The sequence below is a fragment of the Oreochromis aureus genome, linkage group 20, assembly GCF_013358895.1.
Source record: "Oreochromis aureus strain Israel breed Guangdong linkage group 20, ZZ_aureus, whole genome shotgun sequence".
In the NCBI taxonomy this organism is placed as follows: Eukaryota; Metazoa; Chordata; class Actinopteri; order Cichliformes; family Cichlidae; genus Oreochromis; species Oreochromis aureus.
In genome coordinates, this window is record NC_052961.1 from 24528651 (window position 1) to 24554098 (window position 25448).

General features: G+C 41.3%; 3 protein-coding genes and 1 pseudogene across 4 annotated transcripts; 3 read left to right on the plus strand and 1 right to left on the minus strand.

Moving 5' to 3' along the window:
* The first annotated feature begins 1633 nt into the window (after positions 1-1633).
* her12 (hairy-related 12) lies at positions 1634-2716 on the plus strand. The gene is made up of 2 exons (XM_031738146.2): positions 1634-1736; positions 1821-2716. The coding sequence occupies exons 1-2, from the start codon at positions 1668-1670 to the stop codon at positions 2232-2234; spliced, it is 483 nt and encodes a 160-aa protein (XP_031594006.1). The 5' UTR covers positions 1634-1667; the 3' UTR covers positions 2235-2716.
* Positions 2717-6560: 3844 nt separating this feature from the next.
* Positions 6561-10340, minus strand: LOC116318954 (taste receptor type 1 member 1). The gene is made up of 6 exons (XM_031738142.1): positions 10159-10340; positions 9732-10059; positions 8882-9640; positions 8581-8799; positions 8157-8277; positions 6561-7483 (listed from the first exon to the last, which is right to left on the minus strand). The coding sequence occupies exons 1-6, from the start codon at positions 10338-10340 to the stop codon at positions 6561-6563; spliced, it is 2532 nt and encodes an 843-aa protein (XP_031594002.1).
* Positions 10341-12955: 2615 nt separating this feature from the next.
* rprd1b (regulation of nuclear pre-mRNA domain containing 1B) lies at positions 12956-19956 on the plus strand. Of its 2 annotated transcripts, XM_039604848.1 has the most exons (8): positions 12956-13342; positions 13442-13665; positions 14559-14688; positions 14986-15119; positions 15615-15733; positions 15884-16010; positions 16924-17099; positions 17661-19956. In XM_039604848.1, the coding sequence occupies exons 2-8, from the start codon at positions 13515-13517 to the stop codon at positions 17808-17810; spliced, it is 987 nt and encodes a 328-aa protein (XP_039460782.1). In that variant the 5' UTR covers positions 12956-13342; positions 13442-13514; the 3' UTR covers positions 17811-19956. The 2 variants fall into 2 exon arrangements, with proteins under 2 accessions (XP_039460782.1, XP_031594050.1); XM_031738190.2 differs by having other exon boundaries at positions 12956-13665.
* LOC116318976 lies at positions 19532-25269 on the plus strand (annotated as a pseudogene).
* Positions 25270-25448: the final 179 nt, after the last annotated feature.

Below are 25448 nucleotides of genomic sequence, written 5' to 3' on the forward strand. Positions count from 1 at the left end.
AGCCTGGAGAACTATTGAAACTTTAAAATATTACAAAGAAAAAGTCTGGCTCCTTGGAAGCAAAGTCTAAAGAAATCAAGGGGTGGCCGAAGACTTTTAACAGTACTGCATCTCTACAGTTCTTCCTTTGTGATGAAACCTTTAGTTCTTCTTTCAGCGCTATAGATGGGTAACTGAAAGCACAGACCAAAACATCCATACAGACAGGCAGTGAAGCCAGTTGACTTGATTTTTCCCAGATGGACCAGGACACAGAGTTTCTGTTTGAGCTGCAACAAAAGATCAATTAACATTCCTCGGAGCGTGGAGGAGCGGCATGGCTTTTGTAGCCCATTTAGCCTGATGTTGGGGGCTGGTGGGAAACTGGGGAGATGGGACTACTCACACTGCGCCCACAAGGCCAGCTTCACATCTGGGGCCAGCCAGTGATGGAGACCCTCAGAGGCACACTGCCAGCCCCGCTCATAATGCCATTAACTTGACACTAATTTGACACAGTTCATTTACAGCAGAGTCTGCAGACCCTCGGGGGAAGCGAGGCAAGGACTTTTGATTAAAGGCTGCCAACAAATGTTCAGAAGAAGTCATGACCAGTAATAAAGATATCTGCAAAATATGCTTAATTAATTAGTTTTGTAATAAATTCATGATTCGGTGACTCTCTCCAGCAGGGTGGCACTTTTGTGTTTGTCTTTCTATATGAGGGCAAATATAAACATGGCTAATATGCGCTCCCGCCCCTGTTTGTATTTAATAAGAGGAACAAGAGGCTGAGTAAACGCCTCACGCTGTGCGTCAACACAAGCGCAAAAATCGCTTGTTGGGCATTTTGAAGCGCACGCGTTGGTCGGCCCGGCTCGGGCCAGACAACTTACGCCCCTCACCTCCTTTCACACCTGGGTCGTCTGTAGCTTTGAATATGCGCGAGATACACTGCTGAAGCTTTCCCTCACTCGCGATCCCCGTGGGAAACCTTAATGTCAAAGCTTGAGTGGGGTGGAGTTGGAAAAGCAACAGGTGGCAGACGAAAAGTTTCATCTGAGACTTCTTTGATTGCTCTGTCCACTCGCCTCGTTTTACTCCCTCATTTTAAACTTCCTTCAACCTAACTTTGATGGGACTGCCTGGAGTCATACTGTAGGCCTTTATTTTTCCAAAAACAACATTTTCTGTCCTCTCCACACTTTGCTGTCTGAGCAGTAAAGCGCTCAAGTGTTCTTTGAAGGGGCATTTATATTGTTTTATTGCAGTAACGCATTTGGTCCTTAACTGCAGTCACCCCTTCCCCCTGGAGAGATTCTCTCTTTTGTGTATTTCACTTCCTCTGATCAGAATTAAAAAACAGACAAAAAAAAAAAAAAAAAAAAATCTGATCAATCCAGTTGATATAAATTCTGAGATAGCAACTCTGATTAAGTGTTAATTACCTGTTGCTTATCTTGGGAAACATGCCCAGCACAGATAAATGCTCTCTGAGTTATTGACATCTCCTCCATTGTTGTTGTTGGGAGTCCCACTGGTCAGAGTGTGGGAACCCCAGCCCTGCCTCAGCCACATGACTTTGTTATGCTAATCTCCCAGTATAAAATGAGGAGCGGCTCCTCCAGAGACATCAGAGCTAACACTGCTTGCCCAGAAGAAGCTGCTCACTTCACCTCTGCAGAGACATGGCTCCTTACTCAACAAACTACTCCTCTGTTCACCACATCAGGATCTCTGAGAAGGATAACATTAAAGTGAGTACCACAGGAGATTTTTAGATCTGCTTGTGCATTGCTGATTTGAATCGTGAGCTTACTTGTCTGCCTTCTCCTTCTCAGATGAGGAAACCCATTGTGGAGAAAATGCGCAGGGATCGCATCAACAGCTGCATTGAGCAGCTGAAAGTCATTCTGGAGAAGGAGTTTCACAAGCAAGAGCCCAACTCCAAGCTAGAGAAGGCTGACATCTTGGAGATGACTGTGAGCTTCCTAAGGCAGCAGCTGCAGACAGGCCTCTGTCAGAGCGACTACAACCAGACCTACTCTCAGTGCTGGAGGGACCCTGTGCACTTCATTTCAGCTGGCTCAGAGGCTTCTCTCGCCCCTCTGCAGGGACTCCAGCAGCAGCAGCAGCAGGACCAGAAACTCCTTCAAGCGCAGACAGCCAGCAGCTCCTCCCCAGTCTGCTTCACACTCAGGCCCACCACAATGCAGGACAGTGGGAGCAGAGGCCCCGTGTGGAGGCCTTGGTAGAGGCAGAGACTGAGACATGAGGGGTGCTGAACTCTCCCTCACTATGTAGGAAATATATTTTTCCAGCCTGCTCATTCCTGATGGGTTTCCTTAGCGTCTCATCACATTGATGGACAAGTAAAAGCAACGGCTCTCACATAGCTGAAGATCCCGCTGTGACTCTTAATATGTACTTTCCCTTTGCGTTTAAAGCTGGAGGTTGATTTTGATTTTGAGTATTGATAGTTTTGTTGTTTACTCCAGTGGAGTTATATCTTTGGACTACTCGATGTTACTGTATATGTGTCTGCCATGCTGTGTTTAAGGACAGCTGCTGTGGAGAATATTTCTCATCTGTTTTGATGTATCTATGCCAAACTTTATGTGTCAGTATGATTACAAAGCGTGTGTTTTGCGTGTAGATGGGTTTACATTTTTAACATGTTGTACTGAGATGTTTATATTGCTGTTCTGCTATCGTCTAAAGGTTCTTAAAACTCATTCCTAACATTTGTACGACAATTAAAAATAAAAAGAAACAATCGTTAAAAATGGTTGCTGACTTTTTTACATTTATATATATTTCATGAAAAAAGTCAACATTGGTACTATATATATTAAAAAATACCACTTTATTTTTTGCCTCTTTTAGTGCATTTTCATTTAAATGCCTCTTTTAAACAATGAATGCGGGGATGCTCATTAATGGTTTGATCTACAAGGCAACAGATATAAGGATGTTTCCGTCCGTACATATCTAAACAGCAAACTTAAAAACGGGTATTGACAACACGGCTGTACTCACATTTTCCTCGTTTGGTTTGTAGATTTCATAATCAGGAAATGTGATAGGATTTCTTTGAGTTATGCTAATGAACATGAACAGAAAAACACATTTAAAAAATCCAGCAATTTGCATTTAGATGCTGGGATTTGCAGCCAGCATCTTGTCAGCTACACATGACAAGATGTATTTTATTTGCAATGCAAAGGCACAAAAACAATCAGCTGACCTTGGCATGTTACAGGGAGTGCAGAATTATTAGGCAAGTTGTATTTTTGAGGAATAATTTTATTATTGAACAACAACCATGTTCTCAATGAACCCAAAAAACTCATTAATATCAAAGCTGAATGTTTTTGGAAGTAGTTTTCAGTTTGTTTTAGTTTTAGCTATTTTAGGGGATATCTGTGTGTGCAGGTGACTATTACTGTGCATAATTATTAAGCAACTTAACAAAAACAAATATATACCCATTTCAATTATTTATTTTTACCAGTGAAACCAATATAACATCTCCACATTCACAAATATACATTTCTGACATTCAAAAACAAAACAAAAGCAAATCAGCGACCAATATAGCCACCTTTCTTTGCAAGGACACTCAAAAGCCTGCCATCCATGGATTCTGTCAGTGTTTTGATCTGTTCACCATCAACATTGCGTGCAGCAGCAACCACAGCCTCCCAGACACTGTTCAGAGAGGTGTACTGTTTTCCCTCCTTGTAAATCTCACATTTGATGATGGACCACAGGTTCTCAATGGGGTTCAGATCAGGTGAACAAGGAGGCCATGTCATTAGTTTTTCTTCTTTTATACCCTTTCTCGCCAGCCACGCTGTGGAGTACTTGGACGCGTGTGATGGAGCATTGTCCTGCATGAAAATCATGTTTTTCTTGAAGGATGCAGACTTCTTCCTGTACCACTGCTTGAAGAAGGTGTCTTCCAGAAACTGGCAGTAGGACTGGGAGTTGAGCTTGACTCCATCCTCAACCTGAAAAGGCCCCACAAGCTCATCTTTGATGATACCAGCCCAAACCAGTACTCCACCTCCACCTTGCTGGCGTCTGAGTCGGACTGGAGCTCTCTGCCCTTTACCAATCCAGCCACGGGCCCATCCATCTGGCCCATCAAGACTCACTCTCATTTCATCAGTCCATAAAACCTTAGAAAAATCAGTCTTGAGATATTTCTTGGCCCAGTCTTGACGTTTCAGCTTGTGTGTCTTGTTCAGTGGTGGTCGTCTTTCAGCCTTTCTTACCTCGGCCATGTCTCTGAGTATTGCACACCTTGTGCTTTTGGGCACTCCAGTGATGTTGCAGCTCTGAAATATGGCCAAACTGGTGGCAAGTGGCATCTTGGCAGCTGCACGCTTGACTTTTCTCAGTTCATGGGCAGTTATTTTGCGCCTTGGTTTTTCCACACGCTTCTTGCCACCCTGTTGACTATTTTGAATGAAACGCTTGATTGTTCGATGACCACGCTTCAGAAGCTTTGCAATTTTAAGACTGCTGCATCCCTCTGCAAGATATCTCACTATTTTTGACTTTTCTGAGCCTGTCAAGTCCTTCTTTTGACCCATTTTGCCAAAGGAAAGGAAGTTGCCTAATAATTATGCACACCTGATATAGGGTGTTGATGTCATTAGACCACACCCCTTCTCATTACAGAGATGCACATCACCTAATATGCTTAATTGGTAGTAGGCTTTCGAGCCTATACAGCTTGGAGTAAGACAACATGCATGAAGAGGATGATGTGGACAAAATACTCATTTGCCTAATAATTCTGCACTCCCTGTAGAAACTCAGGCAGTCCACCATGCTACTAAGTAAAACACTCGCACATGCTCCACAGTGCCCAGATTTATGGCCTACATACTGTATTCACAATTACTCACACGTGTACACATATACTTACTAATATTCAAGTATAGATCGTAATAGCATTTTCCTAGCTTGTGTTTTACTGTAAATTCATGCTTCCAACACTCAGTATTCCTAGCAGCATAGTGTAATGAATGGAAATGAAAGCCACTGTTTTCTGCTACCTCTTAGTATTTTATCAAATAATTTCTTCCTAAAATAAAAAAAGGAGGCTCATGTTCTTATGTGAACATTTTATTCGAACTGTGGATGATTTTTAGTCTTGGTGGTTTGGTTGTTCAAGCATTTCATTCACATCTCTCTGTTTAAATCTCCAGAGGTGCTAACTTTGTTATCTCCTCTCACAGGTCGTGATGTGGTGAAAGAAGGCGTGGTTGGTGATGCATGGAGACATGGGTGTGTAGGTGAAGCGATCAGCTTCTTTTTGGATGATACAATCAGCTCTGACACTCTGGAGCTGCTCTTCACTTTATAGCGTGTCATTAGCATTACAAAGGCACGTTAATTAGGGCGTATTGGGGCTTGTGTCAGATGAAGATGTATCAATAACTGAGAAGTGAAGCAATCAGAGGCTGGCTCAGTGGAGATAAAAACCATTCCAGACTGAGAATTGAGTGCCATCCATCTCTTATCGGGAGCTGCTGCTTATCTCAGTCTGCATTTACTCTGGGGAACGTGGGCAGAAGCTCCTGATATGCACCCGGGGAATAATTAAACAGGATGCATCATTGCACTGGTGGTGTCAGGGGAAAAGATGCTGAAAGAAAAGATGTTATTATAGATTTAATTGCTAGTGTGGAAAAGGCAATTTCTTAGTTTTCACATCACAATGATTTACATAGTTTTTTTGTGCACATTTTTGTCCCTTTGACTTCATGGCAAAATATTATTAATGTGTGGATAGCCACATCCCAAATGAAACCTTGACTCTGCTGGTGTTCGGGTGACTTTGTCGATTTTAGTGTAACGAAAGACAAACACGGCCAAGAGCACGGTGAAACGTTGGCCACAGCAGTTTGCAGGTACAGGTGTAAACATGCCTTTGCATGGATTCAAATGGATAGTTTGTATGTTGGGCGATGTTGAAATGAAATTCCTGAATTTTTATTCTCGCGCCTCTTCTTTGTGTTCAGACAATAAAACTCCTGCTTGTTCACCCATGGCACACTTCGATTGTTGACCGAGGGTATTAGCCTGTGAGTGGACAGAGAGACTGTGGGAAAGCCAACCTCCGACTCTACTCACACATCTACTGGTCAATAGCGCTGACCTCCCAGCCACAAAAGACCTTTTCATCTATCCTCTCAAACAACAGCTAACAGCAGCAGTGTGTGTGTGTGTGTGTGTGTGTGTGTGTGTGAGACAGAGAGAGAGAGACAAAGCAGTCAGGGATTTCTTTGACATGCAATGAGTTGTTGTATCATTCTGCATCTTGCTGTAACAAACTTTTATTCTGTAACCAGCTGCTTTTTGTTATTGACTCACTTGAAACTTGAACTTGACAGTTAAATTACACTGAAATTAAATTATAGGTCATCTAAGCAAAAGAATGCACAATCTAATAACACACAACACACTCACAAGATAAACATTCTTTAAATAAAATGCATTTAAAGCTATTATTTTGCCCTGCCTTGAATATAAGTGCTGTTAATGTAATGAAATCACCACACTACTCATTTTTTCATGGTATACATTTGAATACAATTCTGGAAATGTGCAGTTGTGTTCATTTGCGGCCTCAGCACAATAATATAAATTTTGGGTACAAAGTATCCTCCGAGGAAGGCTAGGACGCTGAAGAGTGTGGCGAACACTTGTGCGGCCATGGTGAATGAATCTCTGCTGATGAGGTAGAGGGTGAAGAAGCTGATCCAGGAGATCATGTACACCATGAGGCTGAAGGTCACGCACTTGGCCTCGTTGTAATTGGCTGGCAGGTCTTTGCCCATGTAGCTGAAAGTGAAGCAGAGAACGCTGACCATGGACACATAAGCAAGTTCAACACCAGAGCCGACCGAGAGGGTGTTGCTGCACTCGAGCACAATGCGGTCTTCGTAGAATTCAAGATCCATGGAAGGCCTGGGGGTGTCGAGGGCCACACGGAGCACGGAAATGATCAGGATGATGGCAGACACTAGGAAAATTGTGAACTCTGGCCCGTGTTTTTTTGCCCACTTGTCATAGGCTGGCGGCAGCTTGGATGCAAATTTAAAAATGCAGACAACCTGAAGGGCGCGCACAGTGATGCAGGCCAGACACACAGTGAAGCTGTCCATGAATAGAGACTGCTTGAAGATGCAGGCCAGAGGCGATGGCTGGCCAAAGTGGCACAAAGAGCTTATGGTGGCTGCAGTCAGGGCTGCCAGCATCAGGAGGCAGGTGCGGCCCCCGGCAGACTTGGCCACGGGTGTGTTCAGGTTGAGCAGGAGGATTATTGCAGTGCCAAAGATCATGAGAAGGCAGGTGGCGAAAAAGAAGAGCAGGGCAATGGAGAGAGGGGCGTCCCATTCCAGCAGCAGGACGGTCCTGTTCAGGCACTGCTCACTGCTCGGGGGCGCCCACTGCTCCGGCAGACACGGCTGGCAAATTACAGGATCTAAGGAAGAGAAAAAGCACAGCTTGAAGAAAACCTAGGATATAAAAGCTGGACAAGTTGTGTCCACTGTTGGTTGAGCTCAGACTCACCAGCCCAACTCTGAAACTTAAAGTCAAACACACAGCATTTGCTGGAAATCATATATTATGTGATTTGTTGTTGTTCTACATTCTGGCCCTTGTTTTGCTTTTTCAGGGCTGTTTGGCACCAGCGTTAGAATGTGACTTCAGCGCCACCTGTTGGATAATTTTACGCACAACAACAGATAATGGCGCTCTGTTCCAACATGGATCACTTTGTTCACTGGAAGAAATCTTAAATAAGTTACCACATGGACAGTATCCCGTGTTGAACTCTATATTGACTTCTGGAGCAGAACAACTTAACTTTTATTTCTTGGATATCTTTATGATTTTGGGGGGTTTGTATTTGCATTACATACAATCAGCACCTCTGATGATGCTGATAAACGACACATATGTATTACTGGCTTTTATAATAAAAAGATAGATTTTATATCATCTTTGTTATGAGATCATAAGATCTCAGATTCACTTTTCAGTCTCATTTTGCTCCATAGAGATAATATGTGATCAAGGAAACCCCTTTCCACCTCCCGCCTCTCTGTTTTCTATCTAACCAGGTGCTTTACTGCTCCTTTTTCTTTGTTTACCACTTTTATTGAGGAATGTGGCAGCAGGACAGGCCTGACAGTCGAAGCAGCACTTGTGCTGCCCTGTCAGCAACTTCTTGTGGCCTGTTGGGCAGGGTGGAGAACAGATGGACAGTGGCACCTATACACAGCCAAAGAAAAAGACATATTATAGATTAGCTTTTATTTAAACAGGTCATCTCTAATAGATCTAGCTCTTGGTTGAAAGGGAGAGCAGAAAATAACAGAAGAAATAAATGTTATACAACAGATGCTCATAAAAGCACATAAACCACAACATCAAAAGCATATTTGTTTAACCTTTTTAAATGAGAAATGAAAATTATAATGTTTGATCTTTGAAATGACTTTTCTGTGGTGTCTTTTGTAATATTTCAGATTTTTTTAAACTATAAAACAAACCAAAACACCATGTTGCTCTTACTGCTCTTGAACCTTCTTTTCCGCACCACTCAATTTGATCTGCATCAATTGTCAGGGTAATTGGATCTGGAGTAAAGGAGCCCACTACTCTCAGGGACCAGTCAGTGCCCCTCCAAATCCAGGTAACAATATCATATCCTGTGGGTGGATCTCCATTTGCATCGAAGTACACAGAGGTGTTCTCCAGGGAAAATCGCACATGCTTTAGCTGCTGAAAAAGCTGAAGAGGACAGAAAATGAGAATTATGTAAAGAACAAACCCAAATCAAACCAAACCAAAACATCAGTTTAAATCAACTCACCTCCCACGGATACACGGTTCTCTTGTTGCACTTTTTGGCATCACAACCAAGTGTAGTGTGCAGAGCATGAGCCAAAGCATACACAGCTTTATACACATTGAAGGCAGAGGCGATGTCATATTCCTCCAGAGAGTAATTATTTCTGGCGAGGCTGTACAGGTCCATGCTCTGTAGGCAGTCATTTCCATTGCTCATGGTAACATTAGCGTTGGCGCGTTGCATTGAAGCCTCGACTATCTTTTTCTCAAACTCCTCAAATCCGGGAATGGATATAGGTTTGACGGCCACACCGATCACAGTACCGATTGTGTTGATTCCACTTATGCCTGATATAAGAGTTGCCACTGACCAGTCCTCCGTCCCAATCCACACCTTATCTGTTATGTTGCGCTCGAGTACAAATGGGAAGAAGCCACTGAGTTTCGTCTTGCTGGAGAAGACCACAATGGTATTGACGTGGGTTGTCAGTAAGTCCGTTACCATGTTCCTCATGATCTGGACTGTTTCATCTGTGGCAGAGGGGATGACTCCTTGGTAGGCGATGCAGATGCCGTAGCTGGATGCTTCCTGGGACAGACTCTTCATGGCCTGAAGCCCATAGTCATTGTCACTGCCTAAGAGAGCGATCCAGGTCCAGTTGAAACGAACCAGGAGCTGGATCATAGCAGCTACCTGGTTCTTGTCACTGGGAATTGTGCGGAAAAAAGATGGATAGTATATCTTGTTGCTCAGCTGCTCACTTGACGCTTCATAAGAGATCTACAATGAGCAATGAGTTTCTTTTAAGATGTGAATGTGGAATGTAAAATAATTCATGGACACGAGCAAAGACTTCCAGGTATTAACTTACCTGTGGTACAAGAGAAGTCCCCAGTAAAGCAGCAGGGGTGAAAGAGTTGCTGCTGCTGTCCGGCCCAATCACAGCCACAGATGTTTGAGCATCACTGGAATTAAAGGCAGTGTCGTTCTGTGCCCCAGGGGTAGAAATGTTCCTGTACTGTTGGTCGAGCAGGTCCAGCGTGGCCAGGATACTGGCCGGTACTGAGCAAATATCGTACATCTGGTAGCCGAGTTTCACTCCTGGTAGGAGAGAAAGCACCCCTGTTTTGCTGTTGATTTCTTCCACAGCAAATCTCATGGCTTGCAACAGATGAAAACCATGTTTGTTGGGACTGCCTCTGGAGAAGAAAAAAAAGAGTGTTAAGTTTGAAAAAAAAACTGGTCCACAAGTGAAATGCATCTAACAGGTTTCTGTCTAATAAAACAGAAACACTCACTCTCTGCATGGAACCAGAGCAGGCAAACCACCCAGCCCATTAGTGTAGAAGAGAGGAAAGAGTCCAGCGAAGGAGAAGTCCCCCTGCAGATACATCCCCTGGCTGCGAGTGGTGTGATCTAGATTCCCATCTGCTGGCTGCAGCATCAACCAGCCCAAGCAAAGTAGCACAGTAACAGACATGTTCATATTTTAGCGTCAGCTTATGCACATCTGCATGTGGAAGCTCAATGTGGTGTGCAAAAACAGATCAGGAACTCATTTTAAAAGTGTGGGCTGGCAGAGGGGAGGACTTTCCATCCTTCTGAAAAATGCTTACTGAGTGAAGGTACTTTGCATGTTGAATTTGTTGTCATTAGAGTTTTCCTCCCGTTGAAATGATTTGCATAAATGAAAGTCATGAAGAGGCAGACCAGTGATTTTTTCATAAATCTTTGACCACTAACATGGAGTCAGTGCAGATTCACTTTATTAAGTCTTTTAACACATTTATTCAGGCTGATAGTCTTTTCCAATGTAAGGCTTTGTGTTCAAGGATTTTAAATTGTAAGATTAAATTTTAATCTTAAAGATTAACCTGTTTAGTTTTTTATTTATTGGATAACATTATAATTATGGCTTCTGAGGTTTGTGATATACAATGCTATGGTGGAAAAAGCCTCTAAACAACAGTTCTCAAGCAAGATCCATAAAGTACATCCAGGTCATCTGGGTAAATATCTGACAAGAAGCCTGTCTTTTGAATGATATTGCAATTTTGGTACATACATTACATACATAGATACAAAGTGAATTTATCAACAAATGAAGGCAACATTACAGGATGCTACTGGATACTTTTTGTAAGTACATTTTGTGATATTATTTTTGTTAAATTCCACAAGATGTGTGTTTAGTGAAAAGCACCTGCCCATAAAACAGAAAATATCTGTTAAATTTTACATGGAAATAATGCTTCTCGAAAGCGTGTCTGGATCAGCACAAAAACTAAGAATCTACTTTGAACAGGAAGTATTTTTCCTTAAAAAATAGAATGAAAAACATAGCTCCTCAAATCGGGACAGTGGGTTTATTTTAGGGTGTGACACACAATAAGTTCATCAATGTTTAATAAATATTATATAAAAACGGTTTATTGAGCAGAATGAAGTATAAGATGCTGAAAGCCAAAATGTAATGTCACCAGATGAGAATTCAGGGTCTCAGGAGGTTAGCTTATAAAGGTTTAATTTGAAAGTGATGTCCTTTAAATGTGATGCTTTTGATCCAGAGAATTCAACCATTTAGGAAACACCAGTTGAAAAAACTGTGGCTTTAGTTTTTGTTACTCAGAAGGACATTTTTGAAAATGTAAAAGCCAATAATAATAATAATAATACTAACAACAACAATAGTAATACATTTTATTAATAGAGCTCTTTCAAAACACTCAAGGATGCTTTAAAAGCAAATAAATAAAAAAACAAATACTGACTTTCCAAATGCATATAATATTGCATATTACACTATCAATTTAAGATAATCTCAGGACCTTTATTGGTGAGTCTTATAAGCTACACTTATTTTGTAACGTGCAAATCCTTCATGAAGCAGGGCTGTACAGGTGTGCCAGAATTTGCATTTTGGTTGATATTTGACTCGTATTTTGTCAAACACACCTGTTGTACTAACATGTAATTTGCTTAGATCCAGGGAAAAACCATTGTTTTAACAGGAATACAGTGCATTTTATTATCCGCTGTATTATGCAGTCAAATAGCCATGTAAATTCAAATTTCTGTACAAACACAAAGATTTGATGGCATGCACACAATATGCAGACTTTTAACAGAAAGGTATTTGTTAATATATCCATATGAGCCAGGAAGTGGGATAAATTCTCTCTGTTTCGTCTTTTAATGACATATTGCAGTCAGTTTAATAACTGAGCTGCATGAGTAATAGATCCAAGTTAAAGCAATCATAGCTTGAGAACAGGCACAAGAAAAATCTACTCATGGCAAAAGGTTTATGAGTAAGACTCTGACCTTTACCAACGTGACTCCTCTCTGTGTAATTCTTCCTCTCAGCCTTCCAAAAACGTGTAAAGCAGCCATTATTAATGTACTCTTATGCTTCTTTATTATTACATAAAGTGAATTGCAAACAGCTAAGTATAGACTGAAATTGGGCAACGTTTTGGTTAATCATTTGGTACACAAAGAAAAAAATAGTACGACATTTAACTATAGTCCTATATAACAACTGTTTGTCATGTCTTTGTGTTGAACTGGTGCAATAAAACAGAAGTGTTCGGGTCTTACAGCTTTTAAAAGATCAGCCGGTCAAACTGCAAAGTGGAAGAGAGGCATTTTGGACATAACACAACAAAACAATGGCCTGCTTGGCCTATAACTAAAGCTCCAATCATGTTCTCCTCTTCCCGTTGTTTTTGGCCTATCAATCTAATCAAAATATTGATCTGACAGTGTAAAATTGCCTGTTTTAATGCATTTGAACTGCAGTAAAAAATAAACAAAAATACACAACTTTAGTGAATTACTTTCAGTCCCCCTTATAGCCTTATTACATGTTCTAATACATATATATATATATATATATATATATATATATATATATATATATATATATTTTCTAAATCATCAAAAATACTGAGACATATTTCTCAAAATTCTCGTGAAGGTACAGATGATACTGAGTGTCTTTAAAAAATTCTGTGTTATTTAAGCAGTGGCGATATGAACAAAATAGCCTTCATCCCCGGATAAAGATGATGATGATGATGCCCGGTTCTGTTTGCGTCACTACCATGCGACGCGAACATCGAGGTGAAAGTGCAAGCTGCCATTTTTTGAAAGAAGTCTTTTTGATGAGTTAGGCGACCAAAGCCAAAGTGTGAGTTTCGCCGTTAGCGCTTCGTCGTTGGGTTTTTTATGCTGGTGGGTTGACACGTATTAATCCGGCGTGTTACAGAAGCTCTGTGTATTCAGAGTCTGTTTGGAGAGCAGGCTAGCACAGGGCTGCACTGCTCTGCAGATGGCTGCTTAGCTCGGTTGGCTAACGTTAGCTGGTGCTGTAAACAAACACTGGAGTGAGTGAAGAAGCAGCTGCTGATAAAGGAGCTCATCTTCATCGCAGGCTTGCTTTAGCGGATTTGGTCGATAATTCAGGAAGCTGGGAGGAAGGTAACGTTTGGGAGGAGCGGGAAGCAGTTTGATGCTACCTGTCTGTAAGTTAGCAGCACAACTTCAGTTTTGATGACAGTGCGGGTCTCTCCAAAATAGCTCGGGGCTCAGTCGCGTTAGAGCTGGTCGGAGTCGGTCCGGTCACAAGGGAAGCGCACACTCACTCACCGGCATGTCGTCCTTCTCTGAGTCCGCCCTGGAGAAGAAGCTGTCGGAGCTGAGCAGCTCGCAGCAGAGCGTCCAGACTCTGTCTCTGTGGATCATCCACCACCGCAAACACTCGGCCCTCATCGTCAAAGTGTGGCACAGAGAGCTGAAGAAAGGTGAGATCTGACACACACACACACACACACATTTGTGTTGTGTGTTGCAGCCAAAGAGAGAGCTGGTAACTTAAACAAGTAAAGGACACTGTACATGCATTAATACATGCATTTCTTTCTAAGCCATGACATAGGCACAGACTGTAAACTCATTTTACGCTGTGAGCCACGTACAGCACACTGCAAAGCCCCTTTCTGTCAGTGCAAAGAAGTTTAACTGTGCATTTAATCCATGGCATTATCTTAGTTTCAGGAAATAAATGTGTAGGATGACTTCTGGTATCTTACAGCCCAGTCTGTCCTGTACTGTTTTGTTTTTGTTTGTTTTTTTGTTAATAGAAAATAGCCTTTTTTAAACTGTGGACCTATTGTAAAAAAAACTGTTATAGTGCATTGTGGAAAAAAAATATATTTTTCTCTCAGTTAATTGTTTATCTGTTGCTTAATTACTTTGGTGCAGTATGAACAGTAATGGGGGAGGTCTTTCTCAGTAGGAAAACCTATAAACCACATATTATGCACCTTTCTGCATTTTCCAAAGCTGTCCAGTGGGCTGAATTGGAATCTGTGCTAGGCTGATTCTGATCCGTGGGACTTATGTTTGACACCCCTGCCCTAAGACCTTATAGATGGTCAGCTTGCATTGGTGTGAAAGAACAGAAATGCTACTAAATCAAGTTTTATTGCGACTAACAGTGTATTTTTCCTAATTCTTATGCTGTAAGTAAAGGAGATGGGCATGATGAAGGGAAAATATGCCAATTAAAACTCAAACTGCAACTCAAACTCAAAATAATTTGAATGTGAGAAACTGATAATCACTCTGTGAATTTTCCTTGTTAATTTTGTTAAAGCTAACGTTTTAAATGAGATATTTTTCATGTATCTTGCAGCTAAAAGCAGCAGGAAGCTGACATTCCTGTATCTGGCTAATGATGTCATCCAGAACAGCAAGAAGAAAGGCCCCGAGTTCACCAAAGACTTTGAGTCTGTGCTCGTCGATGCCTGCTCCCATGTTGCCAGGTATATTTTAATGGTGACCACCGTGTTCTCTGAGTCAGCTCCAAATTAGACTCTCCTGAATGTAGTAAATGTGTGTGAGTCTGTGTGGGGAAGTAGATGCATGGGAAATAATTTGTTTGAATTGTGGTTTTGCTATGCTTTTCTATTAAGCACAGCAGATCCTATCTGGACCTCTGCAGCCCCGATTATCTTTTGTCATACATGTCCTGTACGTCTTTAAATTTTAAATTTTTATGTAACAAGTTGTTATTCCCTTATTGTGTGCTGAACTCTGTTGTTCCTCTCGTCGCCCTGCAGTGATGCAGACGAGAACTGTAAAAAGCACATGGAAAGACTGTTGAACATCTGGAAGGAGAGGAACCTCTACAGAAGCGACTTCATCCAGCAGCTCAAACTCGCCATAGAAGACTCAAACAGTCCCAGGCCTTCAGGTTAGATGACTATTACATAACATGTTGTCACAGGTGTATGTAAATGTATACGATGCGTTTGACATCACAGCATTTCACTTTAAAACCATGGCCAGGATCACCAGTGCTGAAAGAAGTCACATTTTGTGGACGTTTGTTAGAGAGCTGTCATGATTTATGAGGTGACTGTATCAGTGGGCTGTGTCTGAGTGAATACACTGATTACGACTGAATAATTCTCCAAACAGGAAGCCTTTCTTTTCACTCTTTCACTGTTAACAACATGTGTGTCGACATGCCTGCATTTGCAGGTAAATGGCAGGATTTTACTGAGTTTGTATCACACAACAACAGAAAGAGCAGCGTTCAAGTACCCAAAATGTTATCTAACAGTGAATACATTTTGGGTGTTTATCCTGTTGATATCAGTATGCCATCATAGGTGTTAAAGGAAACATATTAGTGACCTCATGATGTGTTTTTTCTGTTCTGTTATCTCCAAACTTCACTCTGCAGAAGAAAAAAAGCCAGTGAAAAGAAGCTATCAAAAGATCCAGGAAGATGAGGACGATGATGACAACGACTATAGAAGCCACACTTCTCCTCGCAACGCAGATTCCTCAGCAACTCAGCTGGTGAAGATGCCAACGTTTAATTCAGATCATGTTAAAATGCTGGGATTTTTGTCTTTGGACTGCCCTCCTCACTGATGTCTTATTATTGTTTCCCCCACTTCCTTTTTTTCCTTGTCTCCTGTCTTCAAACACACTCTGGCACACGTGCAGACAGAGGAGCTGGTAAAAGCCCTGCAGGACTTAGAGAACGCTGCATCAGGCGACGCAGCTGTTCGTCAGAAGATTGCCTCGCTGCCGCAGGAAGTCCAGGATGTTTCCCTGCTGGAGAAGATCACAGGTAAGGCTTGGACAGCTCAGCTCGGTTTTGGACAAAATTGTTGGTAACCTTCTGTCAAAGAAAGAACAACCTACAGTGGTAACTAAAATAATAACTTGAAACTGAGAAAAGTAATAACACTAAAACAAAAAACATAAAGAAAATCAGACATTGCTTTTAAATTGTCGTTCAGCAGAATCATTTTTTTAAACAACTAATGAAATTGGCCTGGGTATAAATGATGGTACCCCTAGAAAAGACTGATTCCACTAGTGCATACTGAGCTCAATTCGACTCGGCTTTTATGGTTTTTGATAGTAGGACCTGGTACCGGGTACTTTTCGTTCCAAGCGAGCTGAATCGATCCAAAAATGTCATGCTAACAGACTGCATGCTGCCAATTGGCAAGTCAGTGGTGTCACTCGGTGAGTCATGAGAGTGACTCCTTCACAAAATTCAAAACAGACTTTTTTTTAAACCCAGCAGTTTCAGCCAAATTCCTATAATGACCCCATCCACATTAGATGGTAGTTGATTATAATGAAAAATGAGACAAAACGAGTAGAGTACAGTTGAGTTGAGCCAAGTAGGTACCGGTACTAGTGGAAAAGAGCCAAGGTAAACTAGATTGTGCCCTGTAATTAGCATCGTAGGTGTCTTCTATGGTGTGTACCACACTGACCACAGAAAGCTAAGGAGAGAGCAGCCTCAGGAGATCTCTTTGTAGAGCTTGAGCTTAGATTATTTTATCTCTGCTTTCAGTGTAATTGAATTGTTCCTCCCAAAACGACTCACAGTCAATCAAAAAATATTAGGACAGAACATATATATATAGCAATCAAGCACTCCTTGTAGAGGAGCGTGTTTATCTCGAGTAACCTCGGATTAAATTAAGACTCTGACATTAACAACACACACTTTGGCTCAACTCTAGACAAAGAGGCTGCAGACAAGCTCTCAAAAACAGTGGATGAAGCCTGCTTGCTGCTGGCGGAATATAACGGGCGCCTGGCCGCAGAGCTGGAGGACCGGCGGCAGTTAGCACGTATGCTCACTGAATACATCAGCAGCCAGAAGGAGGCACTCATGGAGAGAGAGAAGAAACTAGAGGTAAGGCACCGACAGGCGCAACAATCATTAGAAAAGGATGTTTGAATGCTTGTGTTTGTCTCATTAATAAAGGGAGCCGCAAAACCTGTAATACACTTGTGTAGAGTTAAGTACAGATGTCTGAACTCATTATAGCAGTTACCATACAGCATGCCATATTATTTCACAGATAACTGCAGGAAAAATACCTAAAGGTAACAACACCCCGATCTGTTTGAGGTCAAGTTCAGTGACTCACATTAGCTGAGGAAATAAAAACAGCTTTTTATATTTGTCTGCAAACATGTTTATTTCTACTGACATGGCAAGAAATAAAAGAGGTGAGAAAGTCAGCACACTGTAAAAAGCAAGATCTGCTTATCACAGTTGGCAGACGTTTATTCTTGGACGTTTACGTTTACATACAATTCTGATGTTTTTTACTGACATTTTGGTGCGTCCAGCTTTAGAGGTCATCTCCCTTCTTTACTGCCTGGCTCTTCTGTTTCCTGCTTCACATTTTTTCATATTAAAAAAGGTATAAATTGCTCATACCTGTGCATGTCGTCATGTTTTCGGCAGGAGTATAAGCAGAAACTGGCGAGGGTGACTCAGGTGAGGAAGGAGCTCAAGTCCCACATCCAGAGTCTCCCTGACCTTTCGCTGCTGCCCAACGTAACTGGGGGTCTGGCCCCGCTCCCCTCAGCAGGCGACCTCTTCTCCACCGATTGAGCACCCTTTGCCTCAACGAAGTCTCCCGTGTGCTCCTCCCCAGCCAATCTCAGCTCCACGTTGGATTTACAGAAATGTCTCCAGCCAGAGGACACGTGTGGTCAATCCTCTTAACAGTCGCCAGCCTACCTGCTAATTCAAACCTGCAGGACGAGGAGGAGGAAGGCTTTTGGTAAAATGAGAATGCTCTGCAGAGGAGAATAAAGACTCTGTCAGTTTGTTTATTTTGTTTGTTTCTTCCCCCCATACCCTCTCGATCGTCAAGGATTCCACTTCACCAGCTCGGAACAAGTTTCCTATTGCTTTTATTTTGTTTTAAATGCTGGAAGTTTCAGTGATTTAGGAGGAGGAGCTTAGACGTAAACTTGGTCAGGACGTATCAGTCAAAGCATCTGGCTGTGAGTTATAGTTCGGATTCAGTGAGCAAAGGCTGTCTGTCCGCCCTCTTAATTCCTAAAGCCTGTGGCTACACTGTGAAGAGGATGTACCATTCATTAGGTTTACTTTTTGACTTTCAGTTGCTTGGTTTTTATCGACAAATTAGAGAGATTGTTGATTGTGTGTGTATAGTTAGAGAAAATATCAGGCCACTTCAGTATGTGTTGCTTTTTTGGTTGTTTCACTGGACGCCACACACAGCGCTTTCATTAAAGTAACACTTGGTAGAGTCTGAAAAATGCGATTTGTGGGATACAATCATTCAGGCGGGAATTTTAAAGACAAGGGACTTTTTATTTTCCTGTATGTAAGGATTTTTCTTATTTTGATACAAAGGTGCACAAGGTTCAAAAGAACTGTTGTCATGCTTTCATTTGAAATATGATGAAGCTCATTATGTTCGTTAGTGGAAAAGAGGCACAGTTTGAGTTTTGCTAATGAAATCCTGCACGTTTGAAAAAAGATCATCGAAATGCTAAAACTAAAAAAACTATTGCTGTATCTTTTGAAAAGGTAATTGATAAGAAGGCAAAAATAAAAATAAATGAAGACATCAGGAGGACTGAGCCGTCATTAAAAGAAGTGTCAAGATAAACGAGCCACAAAACGACATTTGCTGATATACTGATCACAACATGTTTGGAAAAGTTAAATAAAAGGGTAGCGTAGTTGCATTAATTAGGTTATATGTTATTGTGAAATGAACTGACCGTTCTCTACTTTAACGACATTAAATAGCCACATTGGATTGATCAAAAATAATTATTAAATATTCCACAGTTCTACCTGCCTGTATCGTGTTCAACAGGTTCACGCCTGCATCCCTTTCATATTTGTTTTTGTTTTTTTTCACGGGTGATCCATCATGTAACAAATGTGTTTATTTAGATATTGAGGTCAGGAAAAGTTGGTAATTACCAAAGTCATTATTTTGGTACAAGCCTTTTAGGAACAGTTCTGCGAGAAGGCCATCTGTCATTTTGCTTAACTGATATTTAATTTTCAGTTGTCTGATACACAAAGGAAAAATGCATTTATTGAAAAAGTTTATGATAAAAAGCTCAGAGATGTTTAACTAGACAAACTGCTCATTTCATTAGCGTCTTCAGAAACACATGGCGAGTCCTGCTGCTGCAGCTGAGGTGATTTTTTTTTTTCCTTATATAAAAGAAAGATTGTAGAAGCTGTAGCTTATCTGCTGATTCCAAACGCTCAGCTGAGACATGCTGTTCATGTAAAACCTTTGCAGTAAAAAGATTAGCCTCTCCTGGAAGTCTGGAACCATGAAATCTTTCAAAGAGCAGGTGAAAATTAGCAGTTTTCTGCAGCGTTTGTTCAACCAAAGGTGTGGATGCATTCGTTAGAGTCATTACTGGGGTCATAAAACAGATGTTTGGGCTTTAACATGAGCCCTAATGTCAAAATAAACTTTTGGATTTTGGATGTCGAACATTAAAGTGGAGCCATTATTTCATTAATTCATGTTCATCTGATAAAAACCAAAACCAGGAAAGATTTCAATAACATTTTAACCCAGATGTGCTTGACTGTAGATAACACTTAGATATTTTCTTACTGACTTGCTGTGTGGTATGTGTTTCTCTATAGAATCAGTCTGTACTACCAGGACTCTGCCACTAGGGATAATGTTTTTTCTGTAATGAAAGTGATTCAGTGGATGCCAATAAACTGGAACCATTTGAACAAATTCTGTGTGTATTTTACATAATTTCAGTATAATGCAAATATACATACTTAAATTAAAAATGGGTTTTAATTATAATACACAATAATAATAATAATAATAAAAGTCATATGTGCAAATCAGAGTTTTCCAGCTTTTCATTTAATGCAGTGAGGAAACAGTTTAGACACCATGGATTACATTTCTGTTATAATTTTAAGTTATTTAAGTAGTGGACCTTATCCTTCTAGGATCTTTTCATTAGGTTTGGTGTATCCTCCATCTAAGAAATTCCCTACTTTAAATATTATATTACAGATATGACGGTGGATGTCAATATAAAATCACAGGAAGATGAAAGGGGAACAGACCCTTTCTCATACTCCTTAGAAGCTGTAAGGGTGGAGGAAGAGTCCTGACTACAGAAAACTGCATGTGACTCGAAGTAGAGTTTAACAAATGCTCAATTTAAGAAGCTAATTCAAATTTTTATTTATTTATTTATTTCCATTAATCATGAATTCTTGTGTTCTTGCCTCTTGTTTTGTCTTTTTAAACACCTCTAATGTTATTTCAGACTTAAAGTGTCTTAAAGTGTTTTTATGTATTAGTAGTGTTAGTCAACTGAGCTTCTAGCAATATTTATCTGGTAATATTTTATATTTTTTAAGTTTATAAAATGAAATGTCATCAAGAGCAGTATTCTCTATGTGCTGATTAACAGTAGTATAAACATGAGTCTTTCATTGACATTCAAACTGCTGTAACTACACCACACACATTTGTGCATGTACGAAGGAAGTGATAAATGTCTGTTCTTCACAGTGATGCTATGAAGTCACCTTTCGTTCTGACACATCACATTCACTCACATTCAGCTCATTGCAAGGACAAGAACTGTTTGAAAAGTCGGAAAAGGGAGAAAAGTTTCGTATCGAAGAGTAAAAAGGAGTGGATATAACTTGGTGTATAATGAGCTCCGCCTGGCTCAACAGCTTTGTGACGCCGTGATCTGAGTGGCCGGCGCTGAATTTCAAGTCCACAAGATCATCTTGAGTAACTGTAGTGAGTATTTCAGGTGAGTTAATGACTGCAGTGTGATTATGGGCTGAGAAAAGTTTGAGAACAAGCTGACTGTTGATTCATGAAGTTGGTGAGCTGAGTTATATGAACACTGTATATGTGAAGAAATATGTAAAACTTGACTTGTATGCACCGGTTTACGAATTGTTTACGTTTGTAAATCAGTGCATAAAAGTTTCAAGTGTTTACACCAGTTGAATCTGAAGTGTCAATTCTGACTTTCTGTGTATCGCTGCATGGTTGGAGTACTAATTTGTGAGCTACTCGTGAAGGAGAAAGCACTATTTTATGAAACAAGCTCCAATCAATTTGCATATATGAACTCGACTCAACATCCGGCGTTTTTGTGCAATTTGTTACTCACACTTTGTTTATATTTGAACGAACAAATACATATAATGGGGTTGGTGTTAAAAAATAAATCATACTGATGACGCGTGATGCTGTATGAACATGTGGGTGGCGCAACACCTCATTTTTAATACTTTTCCCCCTCATCTCACAGAGCTCTCTTTGCGCGCTGGTCAGCCCCAGACTGTCGAATCTTTGACATTCCCGATGTGACACCTGGCACAGTGAAGCTCATCATTGAATTTGCCTACACTGGGGTTTTTCCTGTGACAACAGACAACGTGCAAGAGCTTTTCATAGCAGCAGACAGGTTTGGAATATCGGGCATCATGCAAGCCTGCAGCGACTTCATGGAGAAGCAAATATCCCCACAGAACTGCATCGGCATTTGGGGGTTTACAGATTTCTACTACAACCCACAGCTGATGAAGGCCTTACTCTTCATGTTGAACCATTTCGAGGCGGTCGTCACCATCTCTGATGAGTTCCTGATGCTCTCTGCACACGAACTGGAAATGAAATAGTGAGGAATAGTGAAGAGTGTCAAGTAATTATCCTCCGTACTATGTTTGACCTCAGGTCAAACACATCTGACCGCATGTTTTGCGACCCTCTGGCCCGTCCTCGCCTGCCCTCCTCCATCATCTTGGCTGTTGGAGGCTGCAGTGAAGACAGTTCCATCAATGACATAGAGGCCTACAACATTGGTGCAAAGTGCTGGGTGAAGATACCTAATGTCAGCGAAGTACCCCGGGTCTATCACGGTGTCACTTTCGTTGATGGATCAGTGTACTGTGTGGGTGGCTGCAACGGCACCGAGCAGTTCAATACTGTGCAGAGGTTTGACCTGACCACACACACCTGGCAGGAGTTGGCGCCAATGCATTCATATCGCTGCTACGTCAGCGTAACTGCCATGGATGGGTACATATACGCCATGGGAGGTTTTGATGGGTACAGCAGACTCAATAGTGTTGAACGCTATCAGCCCAGCACCAACCAGTGGACTTTAATTGCATCCATGCACCAGCAACGGAGTGATGCGAGCTGCACGACCCTCCACCACAAGGTAGGTGGCAGTAGCGGTTTTTGATACGGGCGACACGGGCGGTTGCCCGGGGCGGCATCGTGGTGGGGGGCGGCATCACGGGCATCGGCAAAAAAAACAAAAAAAAACCATTGCTCGTACTCATGCTGCCCCGACATCAGCCAGCGCATATTGGGAATGGCATAGGCACCGATCGGTTTTCTATCGCCCATTTGCTGGGAGTAAGGGCGCCCTCCGTTTGTGAGGTGCGCCTGCTGCTTGCGGCACAGGGAGGAGAGGGCGGAGCGGCGGGGGATTCTCTGGCTGGCTGGAGCGGCATCTAATAACCAACTCACAAAATAAAACAAAATAAAAACAACGACACGACAACACCAGACATTATGATACAGACTTATAATTTGCACCGATGTTTTTTCGAAATTCTATACGCGAAAAGTGAGCGCGAGAGCCCTCGGTGCGCCTGCGCGCTGCTGAAGTCAAAGTAAACTTTGTCATCTCCGCTACATACAGTCCAGTATATAGAGAGACGAGACGACGAAGCTTCAGTTACAGCAGTGCAAGTAAACAAACAATAAATATAAGAAGAGTAAGAAAATAAATATACACTTTAGGACTAGGGGTAAAGGGATCAATAACAATTTATAATTTACAGTTTGATGATTTAAAGTCTCACACACAACCTGTCGAAAGGGGAGGGGTGCCGGCTGCTTCCAAATAGAGCACATTTCATTCATAATGATGTAAATCCAAGCCTATTATGTATTCATGATTTGAATCCTGGGTTGTGCGAAATCCCAGAAATACACCTTAGACAAAGTGAATATGTGAACTAAGGTGTAGGCCTATTAGGTTATGTTGTGGTGATCCTCGGGTTGGGGGATTTGTGTTCATACTGGAGTGCAAAATTAAAACCAATGGAAGATGGACAAGAAAAGTTCAAAGCCATCAGGTGCTCAGTTTAGAAAAAATAGAAAAGAAGAGGAGAAACGAGCAAAAGATACAGGTAAGCAGATGTGTCATTGGATAATGGCAGGTCATCCCGAAACAATCAGAATCAGAATACTTTATTAATCCCTAAGTCAAAGGAATTTGCAAAGAAAAGCGTCTGGACTTCTTTAAGTTGCTTGAAGACGTTTCACCTCTCATCCGAGAAGCTTCTTCAGTGACTTTGACTACGATGACCTGGATGACTGAGAACCTTCACAGACATTAATCCCTAAGGAAATAATGTGGATTACAGTTGCTCCAAAAAGAAATGGTAAAAATAGTAACAGTAACAGAGTAAACTCCAAACAATACATTATGTTACAGATTTTAATATCAATTAGCTCCGACAACAGTTTTATGTTAATGTACAATCCTTAATTTGTTTTATGTGTGTGTGTGTGTATGTGTGTGTGTGTGTGTGTGTGTGTGTGGGCGGGGGGCAGAGGGAGCCAAACGGGCTAGGACCGTGGTGCTGCTTTCATTTTATTTTTATTTTTTGAGAAAAACACACAGTAGAGGTGATCGAGCCGAATATTGATAGTATCGCTATCACCTGATATTGGTATTAGATGGATACAACTATGATAGGATCGATATTTTGTTTCTCTCCTCAGTACGGAATTGTGCAAATTATTTTTTGGTTTTTGTTTTTGGAAATGAAAAGAGAGTATACCTCAAACATGCAAAATGAAAAATGTCTCAAACTTTTAATATTGATTGTTAGCTCTATTTTATTGATAGCCTAGGCTGTATCACATTTAAACAGCAGAAGCTGACTCAGTGTTTAAGAGACAGGCACATTTACATTTCAGGTTTCCGAAAAACCCAGTTTCAAAATACATGAAATGCTGGAAGGTGTGTTTTTATTGCGTTAACTCATTATTGTGGAAAGTAAAAATCATTAAAATGTGTTCAGTATTTGCAAATTGACGACAATTCTCATAAACCATGACACTGCTCTCTTCTACAGCTGCCTTTATAGGTTAGATTGTATCTACACTAGTATTGGTATCGGCAATACTGGCCCTGTATTTACTTGGTATTGGACTGATACCAACATTTGCTGTATCATCACTCATCACTAACATACAGTGAAATTTGATAAAGCACCATCTTTATTACTTAATTTAGGCAAAATAGTTTCAACTTTGCCGATTTAGAAATACAGCTTTTTGTCATCACTTCATACAGTATTATCTGTGTCCTTCAAAATGTGTGCTATATATTAATTTCATGTTTTTGTATACTTGTCTACATGGTACCTTACATATATTTATCTCTCCAGATCTACATCTGTGGTGGCTTCACTGGAACTGAGTGTCTCTCATCGGTTGAAAGTTATAACCCAAGAGCCGACCAGTGGACACTGATCAGAAGTATGGGCAGCAGGCGCAGCGGCCTCGGGGCCATAGCCTTTGCAGGCCGCATATTCACAGTAAGCACAATCAGCGTGTGCAAGAAAGTTCTATTCTATCTGCTTAGAGCTTCATCATCTTCAAATGTCTCTTTTCCTCATGTAGGTAGGTGGTTTCAATGGAACTGCTTCTCTGCAGACTGTTGAGGCATAGGATCCCCACACCAACACCTGGCTGGACATGCCCCCTATGCTGAAGTCCCGCAGCAACTTTGGCATCTCTGTGATTGATGACTGCCTGTTTGTTGTAGGGGGCTACGACTACTTCATCAACATCTCTAATGTTGAATACTACAATGTCAAGCTTGGGGTCTGGTCTGTTGCCTGTGACATGGAGATCTCCCGCAGTGTACTGAGTTGCTGTGTGGTGTACGGGCTGAACAATATGGCTGAGTACACTGTTCCTCGTAACTCCCTGCAACTCCCCTTTGAGGAAGAGGATAAAAAGGAGTGATTAAGCTTCATCGCACTATGAATTATATTATTGTGCAAATAAAACTCTCTATGCATCTACACCTCTGCTATTGGCATTTAACTGAGTAGAAGTGCTTGACGATGTCCTGAAAGTTTGTTCATTTATCCCTAGTCACTGTGTGGACTCACATACGGTGCTGCACCACAACCTCAGATGTA

Excerpts from the sequence above, each read along its gene's own strand:
- LOC116318954 (XM_031738142.1), bottom strand. The coding sequence starts at position 10,340 with ATGTCTGTTACTGTGCTACTTTGCTTGGGCTGGTTGATGCTGCAGCCA. Across the intron at positions 9,641-9,731 it reads GGACTTCTCTTGTACCACAG|ATCTCTTATGAAGCGTCAAG; the intron begins GTAAGTTAATAC and ends TGCTCATTGTAG. Across the intron at positions 8,800-8,881 it reads GAACCGTGTATCCGTGGGAG|CTTTTTCAGCAGCTAAAGCA; the intron begins GTGAGTTGATTT and ends TGTCCTCTTCAG.
- her12 (XM_031738146.2), top strand. The coding sequence starts at position 1,668 with ATGGCTCCTTACTCAACAAACTACTCCTCTGTTCACCACATCAGGATC. Across the intron at positions 1,737-1,820 it reads CTGAGAAGGATAACATTAAA|ATGAGGAAACCCATTGTGGA; the intron begins GTGAGTACCACA and ends TCTCCTTCTCAG.
- rprd1b (XM_031738190.2), top strand. The coding sequence starts at position 13,515 with ATGTCGTCCTTCTCTGAGTCCGCCCTGGAGAAGAAGCTGTCGGAGCTG. Across the intron at positions 16,011-16,923 it reads CCTGCTGGAGAAGATCACAG|ACAAAGAGGCTGCAGACAAG; the intron begins GTAAGGCTTGGA and ends GCTCAACTCTAG. Across the intron at positions 17,100-17,660 it reads AGAGAGAGAAGAAACTAGAG|GAGTATAAGCAGAAACTGGC; the intron begins GTAAGGCACCGA and ends TGTTTTCGGCAG.